The sequence below is a fragment of the Pseudopipra pipra genome, chromosome 24 (assembly GCF_036250125.1).
Source record: "Pseudopipra pipra isolate bDixPip1 chromosome 24, bDixPip1.hap1, whole genome shotgun sequence".
Lineage (NCBI taxonomy): Eukaryota > Metazoa > Chordata > Aves > Passeriformes > Pipridae > Pseudopipra > Pseudopipra pipra.
The window spans coordinates 940,824-961,205 of NC_087572.1; the positions used below are offsets into that span (position 1 = coordinate 940,824).

The 20,382-nt window shown below is 47.3% G+C and overlaps 1 protein-coding gene across 2 annotated transcripts in view; it reads right to left on the minus strand.

Annotated features, from left to right (window-relative positions):
- Positions 1-19,318, minus strand: part of AGO3 (argonaute RISC catalytic component 3) — a 33,258-nt gene extending 13,940 nt beyond the window's left edge. For both annotated transcript variants that reach the window (XR_010425029.1, XM_064634887.1), the window contains exons 1-16: positions 19,094-19,318; positions 12,597-12,768; positions 11,381-11,501; positions 10,650-10,858; positions 9,357-9,493; positions 7,171-7,305; positions 5,232-5,319; positions 4,949-5,096; positions 4,520-4,639; positions 3,920-4,042; positions 3,610-3,743; positions 3,001-3,185; positions 2,592-2,751; positions 1,803-1,893; positions 805-999; positions 335-469 (exon numbers count right to left, since the gene is read on the minus strand). Coding sequence is in view for 1 of the 2 variants with exons in the window: in XM_064634887.1 (XP_064490957.1) it covers positions 335-469; positions 805-999; positions 1,803-1,893; positions 2,592-2,751; positions 3,001-3,185; positions 3,610-3,743; positions 3,920-4,042; positions 4,520-4,639; positions 4,949-5,096; positions 5,232-5,319; positions 7,171-7,305; positions 9,357-9,493; positions 10,650-10,858; positions 11,381-11,501; positions 12,597-12,768; positions 19,094-19,112 (2,172 nt within the window). In the remaining variant the exon portion in view is untranslated. The remainder of the gene's footprint in view (positions 1-334; positions 470-804; positions 1,000-1,802; positions 1,894-2,591; positions 2,752-3,000; positions 3,186-3,609; positions 3,744-3,919; positions 4,043-4,519; positions 4,640-4,948; positions 5,097-5,231; positions 5,320-7,170; positions 7,306-9,356; positions 9,494-10,649; positions 10,859-11,380; positions 11,502-12,596; positions 12,769-19,093) is intronic.
- Positions 19,319-20,382: the final 1,064 nt, after the last annotated feature.

A 20,382-nucleotide genomic window follows, 5' to 3' on the forward strand; every position in this document is an offset into this window, starting at 1 on the left:
TGCACAGACATTTGTATTTCCAATTGTCAGCTTCAGCTTGGATCGACTGACTCAGAAAAAAGGCTCCACCATTTTGTACTCTCTGCTGTTCCAATTGCTGGGGACTGGTCCTGGTTACTCACAGGAACGTCAGCTCCAGTGGGGATGTGTGGGGTCTTTGAACCTACTTAGGTCAGTGATTTTTCCATTTGGGGCCACATTTTATCAGTCCAACACTTCCCTAAGTGCACAGACAACCAGATGGACAGAGAAGCCCACACTATATTTCCTCCAGCAGCATAAGAGCTTGACATGAAGCTTTCCCACAAGGCTCCTAGGAGAGGGCAGTGCTCACCCTTTCTGTTCTGTCAGCACAGAACAACCGCGTGTGGTGTCGCTTCTGCACCACGATGTAGGTGATCCCAGGCTGGTAATCCTTCTCCAGACTGATGCAGGCTTCTCTAATGGCCAGCAGCTCATAATACAAAACCTACAAGAACAGAAGAGTTCAGGTTTTCCTTCCTTTGCATTCTACACACAACACCTAATAAAGGGGCTGTAGTTAACAACACCAAGTGCAACTTTGCTTTAGTAATCTTAGGAAGCACCTAGAAATACGTGGTTTCCCAAGTTCTAGGACTTCCCCTTCCCAGACAGGAAAGAAGCAGCAACTCTTCTTACCCAACGTGATTAAGAAATTCTCGACCTCAAAGTCTCAATTACTTTCTGCTCTCTTGGTGGTAAGCAACTCAAACAGCACAAAAGTGAGACCTGGAGTTACTGTGGAGCAACAAACCCCTCCAAGAAACCCCCAGCTGAACCCACCTGTCGGAACTGTCCCTCAGAGACCCCGTCCCTGTAGAAGATGATACGGGTGGGCTTGAACCGTGTTGACTTGTAGAACTGGATGAGCAGCTCCCTGACCATGGAGGCCAGGTCCTGGATGATCTCCTGCCGGGGCCGCTGGACCCTCACCGTGGCACAGTACCGGCTGGGGTGGGCATCCATGCTGCCTACAACCTGTGGGCACAGCACGGCAGCCAAGGCTTCAACATCCAATCCACCCAAAGAAATCAACAGCAAAAAACCCAAGAGCAGCAATTTTCAAGTAAAAGATGCTTATGTGAAGCAAGAGTAATCTGGAGTAGGTACAGGTTTAACACCTTTGAGAAGAGGTAACAAAAATTGTCCCCAAGCACCCTGAAATGCATCTACAGAATTTGCCTTCCCCTCTGTCCCACACCTCATTAATGCACGTTCTTATAATCCAGACAGACTTTTTCCTGTGAAGTTTTCTCACTTTTTACATGGCCAAACACCTCAGTTTCCCTCAGTCACTTTAAAACACGGACACAGTTTCCATAACTGCAATCAATGACATCTAAAATACCAAGGGGACAAAACAGAAGAGGACTGACCAAGCCTCCAACCATCACCTTCATCTCCTGGACTGTACTAACACAAAAGGTAAGAAGCATCAAAAATATTTCTGCCAAACCAGGCCTTTAGTTACATTTTTTTCCTTTAAAAAGACAAGGACATTATTAGCTAACATCGCCAAGTTGAGAACATTTTTCCAGAAATATATTATTTAGCAATGCTATCTTACCTCAATTTAAAAATTAAAGAGCTAAGAAACCAGACAGAAGTATCAAACATTGTTTTTTCCTTTTAAAGACATGACTTTTAGTATCATTGGGAATGTGTGCAAAGAACTGGCATAAGCTATGACAGGTATTTGACACAGACACAGTCCATGAGTTGTATTTTGTATTCTAACATTTACCTAAGATGAAAAAACACGTTAATGTAACAAAACTCACAGCAGCGATGGAGGGCTTCTTTCCATCTCCAGCTGGAGGGTGAGTGACATCAGCTCCCAAAAAGATCACTGGCTGCTGGAACACAGAAGGTCTTCAAAAAGAAAAAAGTGCTAAGTCACACTCGTAGCTGAGCAGCTGCCACAAGGTCGTCGCTGTTTCTGCCTCAGCCCTGTCAGGTACCGGGGCCAAGGCTCAGCAAGGGGGGCTCTGCACAGGAGGTGAACCTGGAACCTGCCCCAGCACAGAGTCCAACACACACTGGGAACACACTGCCAGAACTGGGGCAGGATTCTGGTGAGGAACAGCCATGCAGCTGTTCCAGGGGGGATTCTGGTGGGGAACAGCCACAGAGTTACACCTCAGTGGCACATCCAGCTGCTTCCAGAGCCTGCCATGCTGCAGGTGATCAAAGCAGTGCCTGGAGATCACCCAAGCCCCACTGTGGTACAGCATCAGCCCTGCAGCTGGGAGCAGTGGCACACACACTACTCTGGCTTACAGGACTTAGAGCAGGATGGTCTCCCAGGGCCTTTAAAATACTCTCCCACACAACCACTGCTTCACATTTCACCTTTGATACTCATCAAACTTGGCTTAAAACCGAACTCACAGGCCAACAACCACTCAGAACCTGTGCTGGAAGGAACTGAATTCTACCTCAAATATTATGTACTATTACCAGAAGAATGTTTCAACTTAAAACTTGGCCATATTTAAATTTTGGGTGCTAAGTAGCAAAAGTAACCACACCTGTTAAAAAAAAGCCCAAGTCAGTCTCCAGAGTCTTACCGTTGATGAGGTACAAGGATGTTGTTGATTCCTCCTAGTTTAACATTGATCTTCAGGCACAGATTTGAGAGGGTCTGTGGAGATGTTTTGATGACGTTCTTGACCTGAACACACTGTGTGGCCATTCCCAACAACGTATCTCCCACGCGCTTCACCTCCGCTGGGAAGCAAACAGGAGGAGACAACCTGAGTCCATCTGAGGTTACTGCTGCATTTTGACCTTAGATTAAGTCACAATAATTTCAGTGCACATACTCTGCAGTAACTTTCGACTTACCTGCGTGCTCAGACCTGCTTCCAGTTTATCTTCAGACACAAAACACTGGTTTCTAATGCCTAAAGAACGGTCCTAAATAATTTCTCCCAACGATACCTGACCAACCCGGCAGAGACAGAGCTGTGCCCTTACCATACACAGGTGTCTTCCCTGGCAGGATGACAATGATGAGCTGAAGGCCCGAATAGGTGTTCTTGAGGTGTCGGAACATGGGCTCCACACTGTCTGCACCCTGGGCGTACTTGCAGAAGCAGGGCTGGCCCTGGATGGGCATCCCGGCGTCCTTGGAGATCTTGCGCAGCTGGTCTGTGAAACCCCTGAAGAGCAGCACAGTTTTGGGTTTTTGCAGTAGCAACAGCACACAGCAACCAAAGCAGAAGGGGACCAAAGAACTGTGGTAGTCAAGTGACAACAATTCCAAATAGCTTTTTAAGAAAACATTCACTATGTGGAGGCTGTGCAGCTGTGAAACACCACAGGCCAGAACGAGGGGGAAAACCCCAAAACATTTAGACACCTTAAGTATTTCATTCAAGATACCAGAAGGGACAGGACCAACACCCCACAAGGCTCCCAGGCACAGTGTTTTGACTATAGCTTCCAGCAAGGAAGCAAATCAGCCTGGATTCTCTCTGTAACACCTCAGATGATTAACCCAGGTAAATGCTCATTAGAAATCCTGTACTCGTGTTTCACTTCATTAAGAGAACAGTCCAAAGCCTGAACCACGACATGCCTTACTTCAATATTTCTTCTCTGCATTGTCTCTGTGTTGCAAAGCAAGCTATAGCCCACATCTTGATCTCCACACCAGTGTGGAACTGCTTCCCTCTCATGTCCCACACTCCATGGCTTGGGGTTGCCACAGTTCGATTCTGGGGAAACAAAAGCAACAGACACTCAGGTGGCTGCAAAAGAAGCTGCCTGTGCTACCTGCAGTTTCAGGATAACAAAAAAACAATTTATCATTCAAACTCTTATCCCTGTTTAGTCAAGGTGCACAGGAAATCCCTCCTCAGAATGGAAAGCAAAGGAAAAGCCAAAGCCTCACCCGTCCCCCGTACTGCAGCATCGGGGCTGGGAGCACACGCCCCGTCACATGGGCCATCTCATCCCGCACCTTGAACTGGAACTCTTGCACAAATGGATCTGCATCATAGTTTGCACTTCTCACCTAGAAGAAGAGGTTACAGAAGTGTCTGATTATAACTCATATAACAAACAACAGACTAACAGGAACACTGCAGAAGTGTTCTACAACAATTTCGCTGGAAAAGGCTCGGATTTAACTGCTCAACACAATCCCCAGTAAAAACAATTACTACCATGAGTTATCTTGGATGACATGTTTTTTTGTTCCCACTTGTTACTGAAGTGCTCACTTGTAGTTTGCCTATTCAAAAGCATTTTGTTTCCTCACAGTAAATAAAACACCAACTTGGAATTAACTGTAGAGGTGATAATGCAAGAGCCAGTACTACAGACTCAAGCTATTGTTGAAGGCTACTGTAAATAAGTCCTATTAAGAAAGTAGTTACAATCTGTTAAGTTAAAGGACAAGAAGGAATGAAAAGCCTAGGTTGGTGTATAAGAAGTTTTGCACTGATGGAATCTAGCCCAGTGTCACCCCCAGCCAGGCTCAGGGACTCACCAATCTGCTGATTTCCTCCTGCCTGTCTGGGGCAGACCTGGCTGTGGCTTTTATCATGGTCGAGGTCTGATTGTCTGTGAGCTTCTTGATGCACCTCTGGCCAGCCACGATGTTACACACCTGCAGGGGGAGAGCCAGAGGCATTAATCCACAACAGGAGCACTCAAACCCCAACACACCACACACACAACACCATGCTGTCACCATAAACCACAACCCCAGCGTGTCTAAGCAACTGCATGCTCAGACTTTCTTGTAGCTCTAAACCTTAAAGCACCTTAAGATACAGACAGTCTCTAGTGAAATTAAAGTAATGAACATGTACATCTGCAAACAAGCTCATGCTGCAAAGAGCACTGATTCTTAACTTTTTGCAAACTGACAGAACCTACCCCAAACCCTTCTGATTTATCAGAGTAAGGCCCTTACTTCTAAAGGCAGGTAGGTGTGTTTTTGTTCTTGTCCCACTTGCAGACAAGGAAGGTGAGGGTATTTCAGCTGGAGGTTGTATTTCTCTCTGAAATACTGTGCTACTGTCCTCTCCACAGTCTGGCCATTTTCCAGCTGCAAAGGAAAGCTGAAAAGACAGACATTTTAGTAAAGTCTTAGTTGCCAAATACCATCATCTCCAAAATTAATGAAACATCAGGTCCTGTTGCACACTCAGTGTGAAGCTCTGACACACTCCAGGCTCTGACAAAAAGCCTCTTACGTTTGATGACTCGCAGGTCGCCTCGTGACGTTGCAGACACGGTACTTCCTTCTCATCGTCCCACAGTGAGTCACTTCTACCTTCAGACCTGCAGGAGAGCATCAAAACCTGGTGTCATAACTACCCAAAAATGTGCACAGGAGACACAAGGTTTCAAATGACAGAACACAACAGCTTTGGGGTCAGCATCAAATAGCACAAACATAAGGAATTATTATTCTCTAAACATTTTTGCTTTCATTATAATTTGAATTCTGACTAATCCTGATTACTACCCTCAAAAACAAATTATGATGTATAACACTTAACGTTCAGTGTCTTCTGAATTTCCTGTAGCACTTTCATTTAACAGGCACTGACTGAACTCAGAGGCCTGTTTTCACCATATCCTCTTGTTCTCATTCCCAGTCTTGTCCACCCTCTTCAAACTACCAGTTCCAATGTAATTGAAATTAAGAGGGCAAACCCATATTTCTACTTTATTGTCTTCCCCCCCCCTCAGTTTTATGGCCACATTCAGCCTGTAACTTTCTTTAATTCCACTGTCCAGGTTTAACTTTAGATTTTGAGCATCTCATCTCAAAGCACTCAGCCTCCAGAGCAGAGCCTCTCCTGACTTATCTCTACCCATGATCATCATGACAGTGGCAGCTCCAAAATCAGGTCCCCATGTACCAGACAGCAGACTGTGCTTGGTTTACTGGGGACAGAGACAGCCCAAAGAAGCACCAACTGTACTTCTTTGCTCCCTGACAACACTAATTGCATCAATAACATCAGTATTACTCAGAGGATGGTACAGTCAAAAATAAACCACCACTGCCCTGACAGAGCATTAAGAGAAAACAAAGAAAAGAAACCACAGGGCACTGTGACCACAGAAAAGGGCTGTGAACACATATCTGGAACCCATCTCTGCTCTGCCATTTCTCTGCTGTGACACTACCAAGGCACTGCCCTCCCACAGTGGTGCTCACACACAGCCAGTGCTCTAATGCAGGGTTTGTTTTGCTCTATGTGGTCACAGCCTGGATGGATTTCCCAGATCCTACAGCAGCAAAGACAAGTTTCACAGCAAAGGTAGTATTTCAGTATTTTCTGACTATGGTAACAGAGTTTCTGAGGCACCTGAGATCAAGCAGAGGCAGCTCCTCGCTCTCCAGTTACCCATCCTCCAGGACAAAGACAGATAAATGTAAAAGGAGGCATGTTAGGACTACTACAAAACAATTCCTTTAAGGTTTTTTTCACTAATGACTATGCTATGAACACATCCCTTTATGACTACAGTTCAAATTTACTTTTTAGCTGCCCAGTATTTCAGTAGAGTCTAATCTTGCATCAAGTGTTTAAGAGCTGAGCTCCTTCAAGGCTTCTCTCTCTGCAAGTTACACTGGAATGAAGGATACGGAAAATGCAGGCCCAAGTAGCATATATGGAGTGAAACCACTCAAACCAGCAGCTTATGCAATTCCTTTGGAATGGAATTTGGCCTTCAGCTGCAAGTGGTACTTGTTTTTCCACAAGGCCATCAGTTATTAGAAGCCACTGCAACAGCATTCTTTCAAAGAATCAGCGTTAGCCTCGACATCAACGTTCACTTTGCCACAGGATTGGAACAGCAAGAGCCCACACACAATGCCAGGTGGCCTCAGGGACCCTGGCTCAGGAGGGGTTGGCACCAGCCACCTACCTCTGCCCAGGCAATGAACAACATGCTCTCTCTTTCCCTCTAAGCCACTGGGAATGTTTTTCAGCTTTCGTTTCCGCAGAGCCGCATTGTTCCATTCCGGATTAGAACTACAAACATGGATACTGCAATTCCCTTGGCAGCTCCAGGCCCTTCTGATGCATGCTAGCCAGGTTTCCAGTTAAAACAAATCCCTTAGGATTACTTTGATTGTGTTACCTGGGACCAAACAGATCCATTTCTACTCACCCTTTATCTCTTTGGTGAATTTTACCCGATGAGAATCAGTCAGAGGTCTTGGTTGTTCATCAATATTATGAATGTCAAGGACTTCACACATGAACTGAATTACGGGTTGTGCTTTGTAGAAGGCAGTGGCAGAAACTACAAAGAGCAAAATATTAAGTGTAAAAAAAACCCAACCCAGTCAGAGTGTTGTGAAGCAGCACAGAAATGAAGGTTTCTTAGAATTCCATGCAAACCTCAAGAAAAATGCTTGTTTAAAAACAGGTCAGCAAACCCTGCCACAGTGAAGCATCCAAATGCCAGTGGAGGGCCCATGGTGACACATCAGTCTCCAGCACAGTCATCCTGCTACTGCTTTGCATTTCAGAGGTTTGAAGGGTTTTTCCCCAGGGAACATTTATTTCTAGAGAGCTGCAACGCCCCAGAGAGACATTCTCCTTCACCTCTGTATAGAGCTGCAGACACAGGATTAATATCTCTCTACTGCACTTTTTTATATTAAAAGCTAACATTATTCAACATGCAAAATAATTTTGTCAGTTATACAATCTACTCAATTACTGAACCAGTATTTGGTAGAGACACGAGCACTACTTTGACTGCACACAAATTGTGTTGGTGTAGTGGGGAGTGCAATCCTTGATCCACTCCAATCTCTGACCCTCCCCACGTGCTAATGACACCATCACTTTGACAGCACGCTGGTTTTAAGCAGGACAGTTAATTCATTCCATGGAAGATCATAAATCATCTACTTGACAAAGTTACAAGAAACTGGAACAACACCTCTAGTAGGGAAGAGTGAGGTGGCACCAGATAGAGCTCAGTCCCATCCCGCTCCACACACTGAAAACTTCAATTGGCAACAACAGAAAAGACATACTCAACAAGCATTTATCAGTTTTCCAGATCTCATGTACCAAACCTGCCACATCTGTGCTCACACAACCCAACATTCCTCAGACGTGTGTCACTCGAGCCGGCTGCCAGCTCCCCGTGACGCACCAGCCACCTCAGTTACTGAGTGACCCCAAAGCCTCACACTCCCCTCCCTGGCAGCCTGTGGGTTGTCTCCCACAGCAACACTTTCACAGAGAACCCTGTACAAATGAAACAACCAAAAACATCTCCAGTGATGGGATTTGGAGGCAGTTTTACAGCCTGAGACCACGACCCAGAGCGACGGCTCCGTGAGCTGCTGCTCACAAAGGGCTCGGGTTTCCCACTCACAGGAAGGACTGAAAGATTTCTACTCCAAGAGTTGCTACTTCACTTGCTACTGCTGGTAAGAAAAACTTGCTTCACAGCACAGTACATCATCAACTGGTATAAATTCATGCTCTTCTCCTGCCTGAACTGCAGCTCTCTCAGTACCTTGCACAGAGAGAGACCAGCACTGGTTATTTCTGAGACAGGTAAGATTTTGACATTTGTTTTTCAAACCACAGCTGATGCTAGAAAGGCAATTTTACAAGAGCAAACCCATCTGAAGCCACGTGAGTATCACCCACAATTTAGGTAACCCAGAACACGCAGACTTGCAAATTTTCAGTGTGAAAGCTCAGTATCTGATATTTTATTCTGCTCCAAGACAGATGCGAAACACAACCTGACTGTCTAACCTGGAGCAAGACAGACTATTTACCTTGGGTTTATAGAGCATTTCAGACAGTGAGAACTGAATGTGAATCAGAGGAAAATTCAGGCAGCACCTGCACCTCCACCACTGGCACTTTTCAATGGGGGTTTAACAACTAAACAGATTCAAGTGCTCAGAGTCTCACACAGGCACCAGTTGCTCTCAGATCCATTCATCTGGGACTCAATACAGTGGTGCAGAGCAGATCTGCTTTTGCATAAGAAAGCCCAACCCAATCAGCCCTATTCACAGAAGTGTTTGGGATATGTTTTACAGAGTTTTCTTGGAAATACTGAGTGCTGCTCTCTGTGTACAGCTGCACAGAGACAACCTGCCCCTGTCACTGGGGATGGACCAATACAGAAATTCAGCAGGAAAACAAGCCATGTGCAATTCCTTCCTACACAGGAATATTGGTTTTTATAGGGCAGTTAAATTTCGGCTCAAACACCGACATGATGACAAATCCAGAGAAAAAAAAGACCAGGATTTCTGGGCAGCCTTTGCCATATAGGTCTGGCCAGAATCTCTGCCCTGAATCTCAACTTACCATCGATGTTGAGCATCATCTTCCACATGGCAGGTCGGACTGACTGATGGAATCCAAACCAGACCTCCCTGCCCCCTCCCAGGGGGTGGTCATAGCCTTCTGGAGCTGAGAAGAAGGAGCGGCCCACAGGGGTGTACCTGGTGAAACAGGTGGCCACACGTTTTTGCTCTTGCCTTCCAAACATAAAATTTATGCAATCAAGATTATAACACACAGCACTGTTATTTTTTGGAATTTTGTGCACCAGGAATCTGCGCCAAGAAGCAAGTTTAAACAAAATACCCTGAATGCTCCTGTTCCCATCACAGTGCTTTCAAATTCAGACAAAACATTTACTATTTTTAGGAATGCACAACCACTTTCAGTTTTTACAACAAATCAAAAACTAAATGAACTTACCCTTACCATCACAGCAGAGTCTGTACAACAGCCCTGTCTATACTGCCCTGACCCTCCAACACCATTTTGCCTGTTTCACTAAGGAACTTTTTAATACAGGATGCACCAACAGAAGCAAAAGCTGTGGGGGAAAAAAAGAACTAGAGGAACTACTGCTTCTCTCTCTGGTAGGAAACAGCTGCTCCTGAACCTCCCCACCTCCTCAGTTTTGTAATCACAGGCATTAGTACAGAGGTTAACATCTAAATGTTTCCTTCAGCTCCAGGGAAGCTGAGGAACACTGGCTTCCATAAAACCACAAGCCCCTTTTTTTAAGAGCCAGTTACAGGCAGTGAAACCCCCCAGAGCAAAGCCATCCTGGTACCTAAAGCCAGCCAACTTCAAAAGTAACTCTCACTGACCAAATCAAGCAAAATTAACTTCTCTTATTTGTTATTTTTACCTCAAAACCCAGAAATTTAGAGACTGTTAGGATGTGCATCTAGTCCCAGCCACGTATTTCAGCCCTGAGAAACTCACACTGGTGATGGGTGTCAGTGGATTGAAGAGACTCCTCCTGCCTTTCCACAGCCACTGCCATCAAGTGCAGACACTTGGCTCAAGCTGAGCAGAACCAGGACAGCAGAGCTCCAGCTCATGGAACCTCTCAGCATGGCAATTAAGGCCTATTATCAATGCCTCCTGTTCCCTCATCTCTTCAAACACACATCACCTGCTCTGCCCACAGAAACACACTGGCACACAATTGGCTCCAATCTCCCCAGCCAGCTCACCAGCTGTGCTGCACAAGGGGAATGAGCAGCTCTCCTTTTCACCTGTGAAGAAACAGGGATGAAGGTGTCCCAGTGGGGATACTTCAGGTAAAGACAGACTGCAGGAAGACAGTGAACCTACTTCATGGAGGGGAGGTGTCGTAGCACCACATCGACAGCATGAACAGGGTTAGTGCTGATAGGTTTGTCTAGTTCCAGAGGCTCAGGCAAGGTTCTTCCTGTCAAAACTTCATGCAGCAAGTGCCAGCTCACCCGAGAAACAAACTTTATTGACACTTTGAAGGGACGGTCTTTTCCACCTTCTCCTGGTAGTGTCACATCCAAATCCACCTGGGCAGGGCAGGGAAGAGAGAAATGAAAACCAGCTGTTTAACCTGGACTCTGGTAGCCTTGAGTTTCCACTCCTCCCCATAACTGGGCCAGAGACTCAGACTCAGATATGGAGGACACAGCACATTTGATAAAATACATTATAAGATGCACAGAGTGAAGAGAACTGGGCCCTGACCAAACAGAAGAGAATCATGTAACTTGTTGTCACCTCAAATCAGAAACTCTTCATTCCAGAAAAAAAACATGGTTTGATTTTTTAATTCATCCTAAGAGCATGTTTTACAGTCTGCAAAACCAAGTGTTTAACAGATTTTGCTGTACAAAGTGGCTACTAAATCCTAGGGGAGGTTCTGTTACCTCTAAACTATTACCTTCACATTTACACACACTGGAACTTGCAGGAAATACATCACAAGGACTCTGTTCAGCACAGCTACTGTAAGACACTTCCAGTTTTTCTGAACTCTTTTTCCTTCCCACGAAGCTGCCACCAGTGCAACGTTTTCCCAGTTCTCTTACCCCAGTAGTGGCCACAGGAAGTGGATTGGCTGTATAGAGGCTTCTTTTCCCATCATAAACTGGTCTACGGTCCCCAAATATTGTCACTTTAAAATGCTGCACCATGGAGTCCACCACATCCCTGGAAAAGGGGATATTTTTACATTGAGGATGTTTCCAAAGAAGGATCAGACTGGAGTTGGCTCGCACTCCCCTGCCCCACATTTTGCTGAAGCAGTTTCAATAAACAGCACTCAGTGATTTATAAACACCCACTGGGTATTCCAAAAGGTGCTTCACAGGCTTCAACTAAAATAATAAATAAACACTAAATAATAAAATCAGAATCAAAGCAAATGCTCAAATATTGGGAAATATTGGAACTGAAATAACTTCAGAAACTCCTAGAAATGACTGAGGCCTTTGTGTCACCTTTATTACAGAGAATGAGGACACAGTTACCTTGGAAGAAACCCACAAGATGGTATTGTGATAAAAACCAGTACAAACTCCCAGCTGGAAGCTCTGCCAGCTCACTGTACAGTCTGCAGCAATGTTCACCTGCTCCTCAATTAACAAGAATTTTGAATTCTGCCTACACTGGTTATAAACATGTGGTACCCTAACAAAAAAGTCTTGGCTTTAAGTCCTTAATAACCTGAGTTTTTACCACAAAATTAAGTAAAAGCCTGATCAAATTTGCACACAATTAAAGATTCACCTCCCTTGCTTTATTATAAGTTGATGGCAATAAAGATTAACCTGATATAAGCACTGAAATCAGACTTGAAAAAACATCATAAAATTTTTATACAAAAAAGGCTTCTTGACACAAGTAGTAAATAGAACCAGAGAGACTTTTGCAAGACCTCTGACTGAAACCTGCCCTCAGGATCTGAATTCTTTGGGGAGCCTTTGTGTTTCTGTGGCACAACAGCCATATCTCACTTGACACACAGTTCCCTTATTCTACAGAATGGAAACACTTTCCTTAGGCACCTGCAAACCAAAATTCCTGCACAGCAGCACCTTCCAGGCACCATTTCCTGGCCAGGCAATATTAACCCAAAGCACTTCAGGAAGATGACAAATATTGACTTCCTCTTCAAGCTGCACGAGCAGCAGCACTTTCACCTCCCAGCTGGGACGTGGGGAAAGGAATTCTCCCTTTCCCACTTCCTGATGGTACTGAACATTCACACTGGCACAATGCACAAGATGAACTTCATCTTCTCACCTGTTCACCCTCCGAGGACACTTATCTGGTTTGATGTCCACCTCATAGAGGTAGACATCAATCTTTGGGATTTCAACTTGGAAGCAGTTGGCCAGCAGTTTAATGGGCTTGCCCATGGTGCCATAGCCGGGACGTCTGGGCACCATGAGCAGGGGCTGTGCCCCGACGGGTCCTGCGGAAGGAAAACCCCACAGATTAGGAGAGGAGCACAACAGACAATCCCCTGACCCAGCTCCCAGGACAACCGGGTGGGAAAACGGGACATCAGCCGTCTCCAAGAGCACACACCCAGCAGCCTGCTGCCCTCCACGTTCCAAACAAACATTTGCCCATTTTTAATTCTGAAGCCTCCACCCACATCTAGGCTGTTCTCCTACTGATGAGCTTCTGGGATCAGCATGAATAAAATCAGGAGATTCTGGTGAGGAGATTTCCTGAACGAAAATCAACCGAGCAAAACCAAAACCAAAACAACAAAACCACCCTGTAAAAACATCAGAGGAAGTTTTACCAGCCTGTCCTGAACACCCTGGTAATAACAAAGTGGCTGCAGAGTACAAAAATGCATTAGTAGTTCTGGACTGATGCACAGGGTTTGTGATAAACTCTTCATTTCAGTGCCATTATCAGCTTAGTCTCAGAAGACAGATTATTCTTGAACTTTGCTGGCTGAAAATGGATGAAGAGTAAGACCATTACCTCCTGTCTAACTGCCCCCACAAAGCCAATTTGCCAGAAGAGTAAAGACTCAGATTAAGACGCAGGATTGTAAAACTCTTGATTACTCATAGACTAGAGAATACTCAGAGCTGCTCAGAGAAACATCCAAATCTGCAGTGAGATGGGTATTTTCAAAGTCAGCTAAAAACACCTGCCCAGTAATCTGGTCCACTCTCATCTATTTAATTTACTTTGCACCACTTAGATGAGAATCCTGCACTCCAGATCTGCATTACTCATGCCTTACAAGCCAAACACAGTAGTAAACACAGTCCATTTCCAAGAATTTCTACTGGTATTTCCACTTAAAAATACCTCTTTCCAGTCAAGAAGCAACAACAAACCCAAAACCCTTTGTAGCCTGAATTATAAGAAGCTGCTCGTGGTACAAATGCCCTGCTTTACAGAGCACTCCAGTGAGTTAGTGCAAAGTTCTCCCCTCTCCTCCTACTCGGTGACGCAGGCGACTCCAGCCCACTCCTTTTCATAGCGGAGTTAAAATGTCAAGTGCTGGGAAAAATGTTTTTTATTTGCCTTCTGATTAATCTCCATAATTCCTGGAAAAAGAACCTGCATTGTCTTGAAGGAAACCGTGTCCTGAGAACAGGTGAACATCAAAGCCAAGTTCCCCTGTAACATTTGTCTGGCTCTACCCAGAAACCTCCCGAAAAATTCTGAGTGAGGCTGGCGTGGAGCCACGAGATAAAACAAAACAGAAACCAAGAAGCATCATTTAAAACCCGCTCACAGACTCTGCTTATGCAAAACTTGTTCCAAGCATCTGCTCTCTTCAACTTTCCCTTCGTTTTAATACTCTCACACGAGTACAAGCAGCTCTACAATTCACTCCAGCTACACTGCAGAATATAATAAGCATATGCAAAAAGCAGTTACTACTAAACATCTGAGTGGCATAAAGGACTCAATAGCTCATTTTAATATTCCAAAGACATACACACCACAGTTGGTTTATATTTAGTTCCTATCTGTGGGAAAGACTAACAAAACTGCCCAAATAAAGATAACGCTTAAAAGGTTATTTCAGTCTGGCCTGCCCTGTGTACCCCTCACCCAGCTCAGCCTGGAAGGCTCAGATTTTGGCAGCTGGGGATTAAGTGACCAATAAATGAATAAGAAGTGCAGGTCTACACACTGTTCAGGCATAATTTTTAGAAATTCAGCTATTTTGCTGTCACTGGACACATGTTCCCTTGGACAAATTAACTTAAAAAACCCGAGTGTGCTGTAAGTCAATTCTGCCATTACTGCCCACTCAGAAGATCCTGCTTTCCTGAAGACACTGAACTGCCAGATTGTGTGTTGTGAAAGTCTGTGTCACTGGCTTCAAAGCTGTGACTCAAAGCCCAGCAAAACACAAATAAACCAGCGACGCTCTGGGGCCGGTGCTGCTGCCCAGCTCTCGGTGACTCACCCCACCTCATGCCTGAGTCCTGTGTCAAACTCATGGAAATAAACACACAAACCAAAAATACTCCAAGCAGCTTCGAGGGGCAGGCTCCTTCCTCCAAGGCATTTAACCACTGCAAAAACAGGGTGGGCAAAGTCTCAAAACCCTTTGTCAAGGCAGCAGCTCTGCGGGGCCTCCTCCTGCTGTTCCTTCCAGAACAGCAGCTCTGCCCTGCTCAGCTGCCCACAAATTCTAGAGGAGAAACTTCTTTGTGTTGAAGGAACCATTCTACTCTGCCATTACAGCCTCAGGAATGCACACATCATGGAATCACAGAATGGTTTGGGTTGGAAGGGACCTTAAGGATCATCCAGTCCCACCCCCTGCCATGGGCAGGGGCACCTTCCACTAATCCCAGGTTGCTCCAAGCCCATCCAACCTGGCCTTGGACACTTCCAGGGATGGGGCAGCCACAGCTTCTCTGGGCAACCTGTGCCAGGGCCTCCCCACCCTCACAAGGAAGAATCTCTTCCTAACAACCAACCTAAACCTCCTCTCTGCCAGTGGGAAGCCATTCCCCCCTGTCCTGTCACTCCAGGCCCTTGTAAACAGCCTCTCTCCATCTTTCTTGTGGGCTCCCTTAAGGTAAACACCAGATGTTCTTAAAAACCCGAGGAAAACCCTCTAACCCAAGCCTGGCTCAGCGTGCCAGAGCAGAGCTCAATTCATAAAACCCGCTCAGGAAGGTCCCCAGCACTAAAAGTCACCTGATTTATAACAGAAAACAAGGAACACACAGAGAGGAACAAAAACTGGTGCCTGGGACAGATTCTTGGAAGGCTTTTGGGCAGCCAGGGAGCACATCTGGGGACAGCTTGGGCTGGAAGGGACCTTAAAGCTCACCCAGTTCCAGCCCCCTGTGGAAGCCCCTCTAAAGGTTTGGAGGAGCTCTGAAGGCGAATCCTTGCCTCTGTGGGATTATCGATGCTCTGATCAGGCTCGAGCAGCACCCGGAGGAATCCTGGCCCGGGGCCAAACCCCACCCGCATCCACCTTGGCAACCAGAGGAAGCCCTGCTGGGATGAAGCCTGAGCACAGCGAGCAGGGGCTCCCAGACCTGCAGCTGCTCCCAGCACACCCTGCACGGACAACTGGGGCTGCTGGCAGGCACGACAGCTCCACAGCACCGAGCAGAATCCTCAGCCCTGGCAGCATGCTCATAGGAAATGCAGATTTCCTTACATGATCCTTTCCTCACAGAAAGGCCTCCCAGCAGAAAATTATCCTCTCTCCTACCGTTGCTTCAGCATTACAAAACCAGACTGCATTATCAGAGATAACAGTTTTATTTTTGTTTATGCAACCATTCTAAATTTCTAACTGAACGGGTGATGGAACAGACCAAAAGAGACCATTGAGGCCTGAGCAGGTAAAATACAATTTAAACTCTGGCTCAGGACCACGAGGCAGATTTGTGGAACAGATCCCAGCCTCAGGCTGGAGCTGCACCCGGGAGAGCTCCCCACGGAGGGGGAAAAATAAAAGATTCCCTTGCAGAGGGCCCCTGGCCTCTGCCTGGACTCAGAGGCCCAGCCTGTGGAGCTCTAAGAAAATCCTAACACTACCAAAAAATAACTTAATTCTAGATTAAAAAAAACACATAGGGAAGATCAGATTCAAACGTTGGTTTCAATAATCGAGCTCCTCCTGCCAGAAATCCAGAACTGCCTCATTTCTGTCGCTGTGGCCTCGCTGGGTGGCATTACATTATTTATGAGTAATGCAATCCACGTTTTCTAAACATTCCTCCTTGCAATTTAGGGTTTGGGTTTTTTTCAAGGTTTCAGGTATTCAGTCACGTTAAAACTCATCAAAAGCCAACATTTTGATGCCATGCTCAGTGACTGCCAACTGCACAAGCAAACACTGGCGTGGTAACTCAGTTCTGGCCCAATGGAGTTACAGAAAACACAGTGAAGTGTTTTGGGAGCATTTACAAGACAATAAATGCTCCTGAACCATTAAAAAAAAATCTAAATACTAAGAGCTTTAAGCTCAAAACAGCAGTTTATATGCAGATAGTGAAGTTAATACCCAACTGCTCTGGGAGAAGGGAACAGGCCAGCCCACACAAACCCTGGAAGACTTTTCCCTGGAAGGTATTTCCACAGACCAAAATCAGGAGGGTAAAAATTAGCTCAAGAAATACTCTTGACACCTTCCTGCCCGAGAAAGCAAAGCTCTGAGGACAAAACAATTTGTAAAGTTCATACTGTGAGTCAAACAGCTTCCACAGCAACCCCAAAGGAAATCTGCCATTGTATCTCACAGAGGAACTTTTGAAGGCACCTATGAATCACCCCCTTCCCTCCTCTACCCCACCCACAAAAATGGGACTTTTAATGGGCCTCCCAAATCACTACTCTGAACTCAGAAAGAGAAAAGCAGCTTCTCAGGATTTTCTCTGCCAGTTTGTACAGAAAAGCAAACGGAATATTAAAAGTGCCTGTTAAAAAAGAGAGCGAAAACTCCAAACAACAATTTAACACTTTTAGCACAAAAACCTGTGAGCTCTGAAGGAACAATGCAGCCATGGAAATAAAGACACACACAGCACTGATCCAACTGGGTTACACCATGGAGCATCCCCAGCTGGTTGAATCTCTCTGCCTTTTAGAAGTTTACCTCCCATTCTCCTGGTGGAAGTGCAATGTGGGACACTGGATTCAAGTACCAAGAGCTGCTTTTCCTTCACTGTACCTTCTCCCAGTGAACATTTTACTCCTATTCCTCAGTCATTTGACTTCACCACGACTTGCACCCTGAGCAGCCACCTTCACATCCTGCTCCTGCTTTTTAAGCCATGTTCCAGTTCCACAGACTGGGAGAGCCATATTTTCTAGATTTCACAGGCTGAGCCTCTCACACAAACAGGACATCACCCAGAGCACTGCTTCACCTGAGATGTGCCTGCACACGCTCCCACACTTCACTCCAGGGATACTCACACCCCCATCTCTGCTCCCTTCTGCTTGTTCTATCCCATGTTTTCGCTTCACACACAGAAAAGGAACCACATCTCAGTGTCCTCCTTTTGATGACAAAGCCTTAACCCTCGCTTGTTCTGCCAAGGATGTTTTGTGTCCTCCTGTTCCAACACCCCAAAACATCACACTTAACACTTCCCTCATCACACAGCAGAGGTGGAAGAGTCACCCATTGTGCTGGACACAGGCTGAGCCCACCAGGAACACTCAACTTTGTTAAAATCCAACATCTTGCAGCCCAACAACAGGTAAACTCATTCCAAAGGGAAACTAAATGGTTTAGGGGCTGCTCTTGCAAATCTCTTCATCAGGAGACAACTACCATTGCAGCAGGTTATAACTACAGTTAACAGATGAGTGTATCACCTGAATTCCACCAGACTGCTAAAATCCTGCATCTTCCTAAGATATTTTCAACTCCTCATCAAGCCAGGCAACAGCTGGGATGGGGAGTTTTTCCAGCCAAATCCATCCTTGTCCTTAAGTCTCCAAGTAAGTTACAAAAGGCTTTACACATGGAGGTGAAAAGGCACATTTTGTGTTGGCACCTTCAGTCTCATACTCATATGTTCAGCACCTGTGGCACCTCTTGATGTGACAGACACAGAACTCCAGGTGGCTTTGGACATTCCCTTTGTCATCCAGGTTCAGTCAGGGAACTGCTGATTAAACACTGCCCCAACCTGAACTGTTCTGCCAACCTTGGAGACAAATTCTTTCGACAGACCAAAGAAGAAATTCCTTCTCTTGATACTCAAAACCCATTTAAAACACAAAGCTTATAAACACCAAGCACGTGCCTCTCTGGCAAAGGGATCAAACGGCCAAAATGTGAAGATCCTCATAGAATAGTCTGGGCTGGAAGGGACCTTAAAGCCCATCCAGTCCCACCCCCTCCCATGGGCAGAGACACCTTCCACTATCCCAGACTGCTCCAAGCCCCTTCCAGCTCGGCCTTGGACACTCCCAGGGATGGGGCAGCCACAGCTTCCCCGGGCAATAACCACCCTGGCGACTGTGGAGCAGCACACCCAGAGGCGCAGGAATCAGCCTTAAAACTCAGCGCGATCCGCAGCGGGGCCCCATCCCGGGGGAGCCCTCGCGGGCCGGTCCCGGCTCGGGGCGGGTTACGCAAGGCGGGCGCTCCGGTTATGAAATACCGACCGTGCCTCGGCCCCGCGCGGGGAACCCGCTCCCTCGGCCCCGGGGCCGTGCCCGTGGGGTTCCCCGGCCCCTCCCGGCCCCTCCCGGCCCCGGGGGCTGCGTGGCGCGGGGGGACCCGCTGCGGGCGCCCGCGGTGGCCCCGCCGGGCCCGGACTCACCTGCGCTGCCGATTTCCATTCATGGAGCTGGGGCGCAGCCGCTCGGGGGCTGCGGCGGGCGCGGGGCTGCGCTGGGCGGCGGCTCCCCCGCCGCGCTCCCGGGTGTCCCCGGCGCCGCTCCCGGGCGTTCGCGGGGCGTTCCCCGGTGCCGCTCCCGGTGCCGCTGCCGGCGGTGCCGGCCCCTGGCGCGGCGGCGGCGGCGGCGGAAGTGGCGTGGCCGCCCCGCAGCCCCGGCTCCCCGCGCGGCCGCTCCCGCTCCCGCCCCGCTCCCGCCGGAAATCCCGCCCGCGCTTCCCCTTCCCCCGCGCGCGCCCCGGCCCTTTCCGGGGGAAGCGGAAGCGGGAGGGGCGCGGGGCCGGCGCGGTTGCCACGGAAACGGGGGGAGCCCCGCAGGCACCGGCGGGTCCGTCCGTGCGGGGGGACCGGGCTCGGGACACCCCCGACACCGCGGGCAGGGCCGGGACACGGCGACGCTTCCCTGGAGCTGCGGGACCGGGGACACACGGACCCCCCAGAGGGTGGTGGGGCACTGACCAGGCTCCCCGGGGTTTGGTCACGGCCCCAAGGCCAACAGAGCTCCAGGAGTGTTTGGACAACGCTCTGAGGGACAGGGTGGGATTGTTGGGGTGTCTGTGCAGGGCCAGGAGTTGATTCAGATGTACCAGGGTCAGTGCCGGGTTAGACAATGGCACCTTTATCATTTCCTCTGCCCCCAGAAGATAATTTTTTCATAAGAACAGTGAATTGAGACTTGTTCAAGTGGGTTTGAACCTGCTACCTGTGAAGGAAAGTCACTTTTTCTGATGGTGAGAGGGGCCTTTCCCCAGGGAAACAGCTGAGGAACTGGAACTTTGGGCCATCAGGAATTTGAGATTCATAATCCAAATTTCAGGATCATTATTAAGAATGACCATCTTGGACTCTGCTAAATGAAGTCTGTAAAAGCCGAAGTGAGCAACACAGTAAGGTTTCTAAACCCATGCAAATTAAAGGTAAATTATTAGAGAATTTCCTTAACTGAAATCCGGAGCAGGAAGGGGGAACGTGATCACTAAGATGAAGCAGATATGTGGGAGGGAGGGATCCCTGTAAACACACATCCCTCAGGGGCAGCACGTCTAGTCCTGCAGCTGTAACCAGAACCAGGGCCGGGGCTCAAATGCCAATCTAAAACCTGAAACCAGTTTTCCGACCCGTTTTCCAGGACTCCAGACCCAGCTGCACGAGGCACGATTTGCTGTGAGACCTCTCACAGAAACAGCCCCCTTAAAACTGCAGAAGATTTCTGT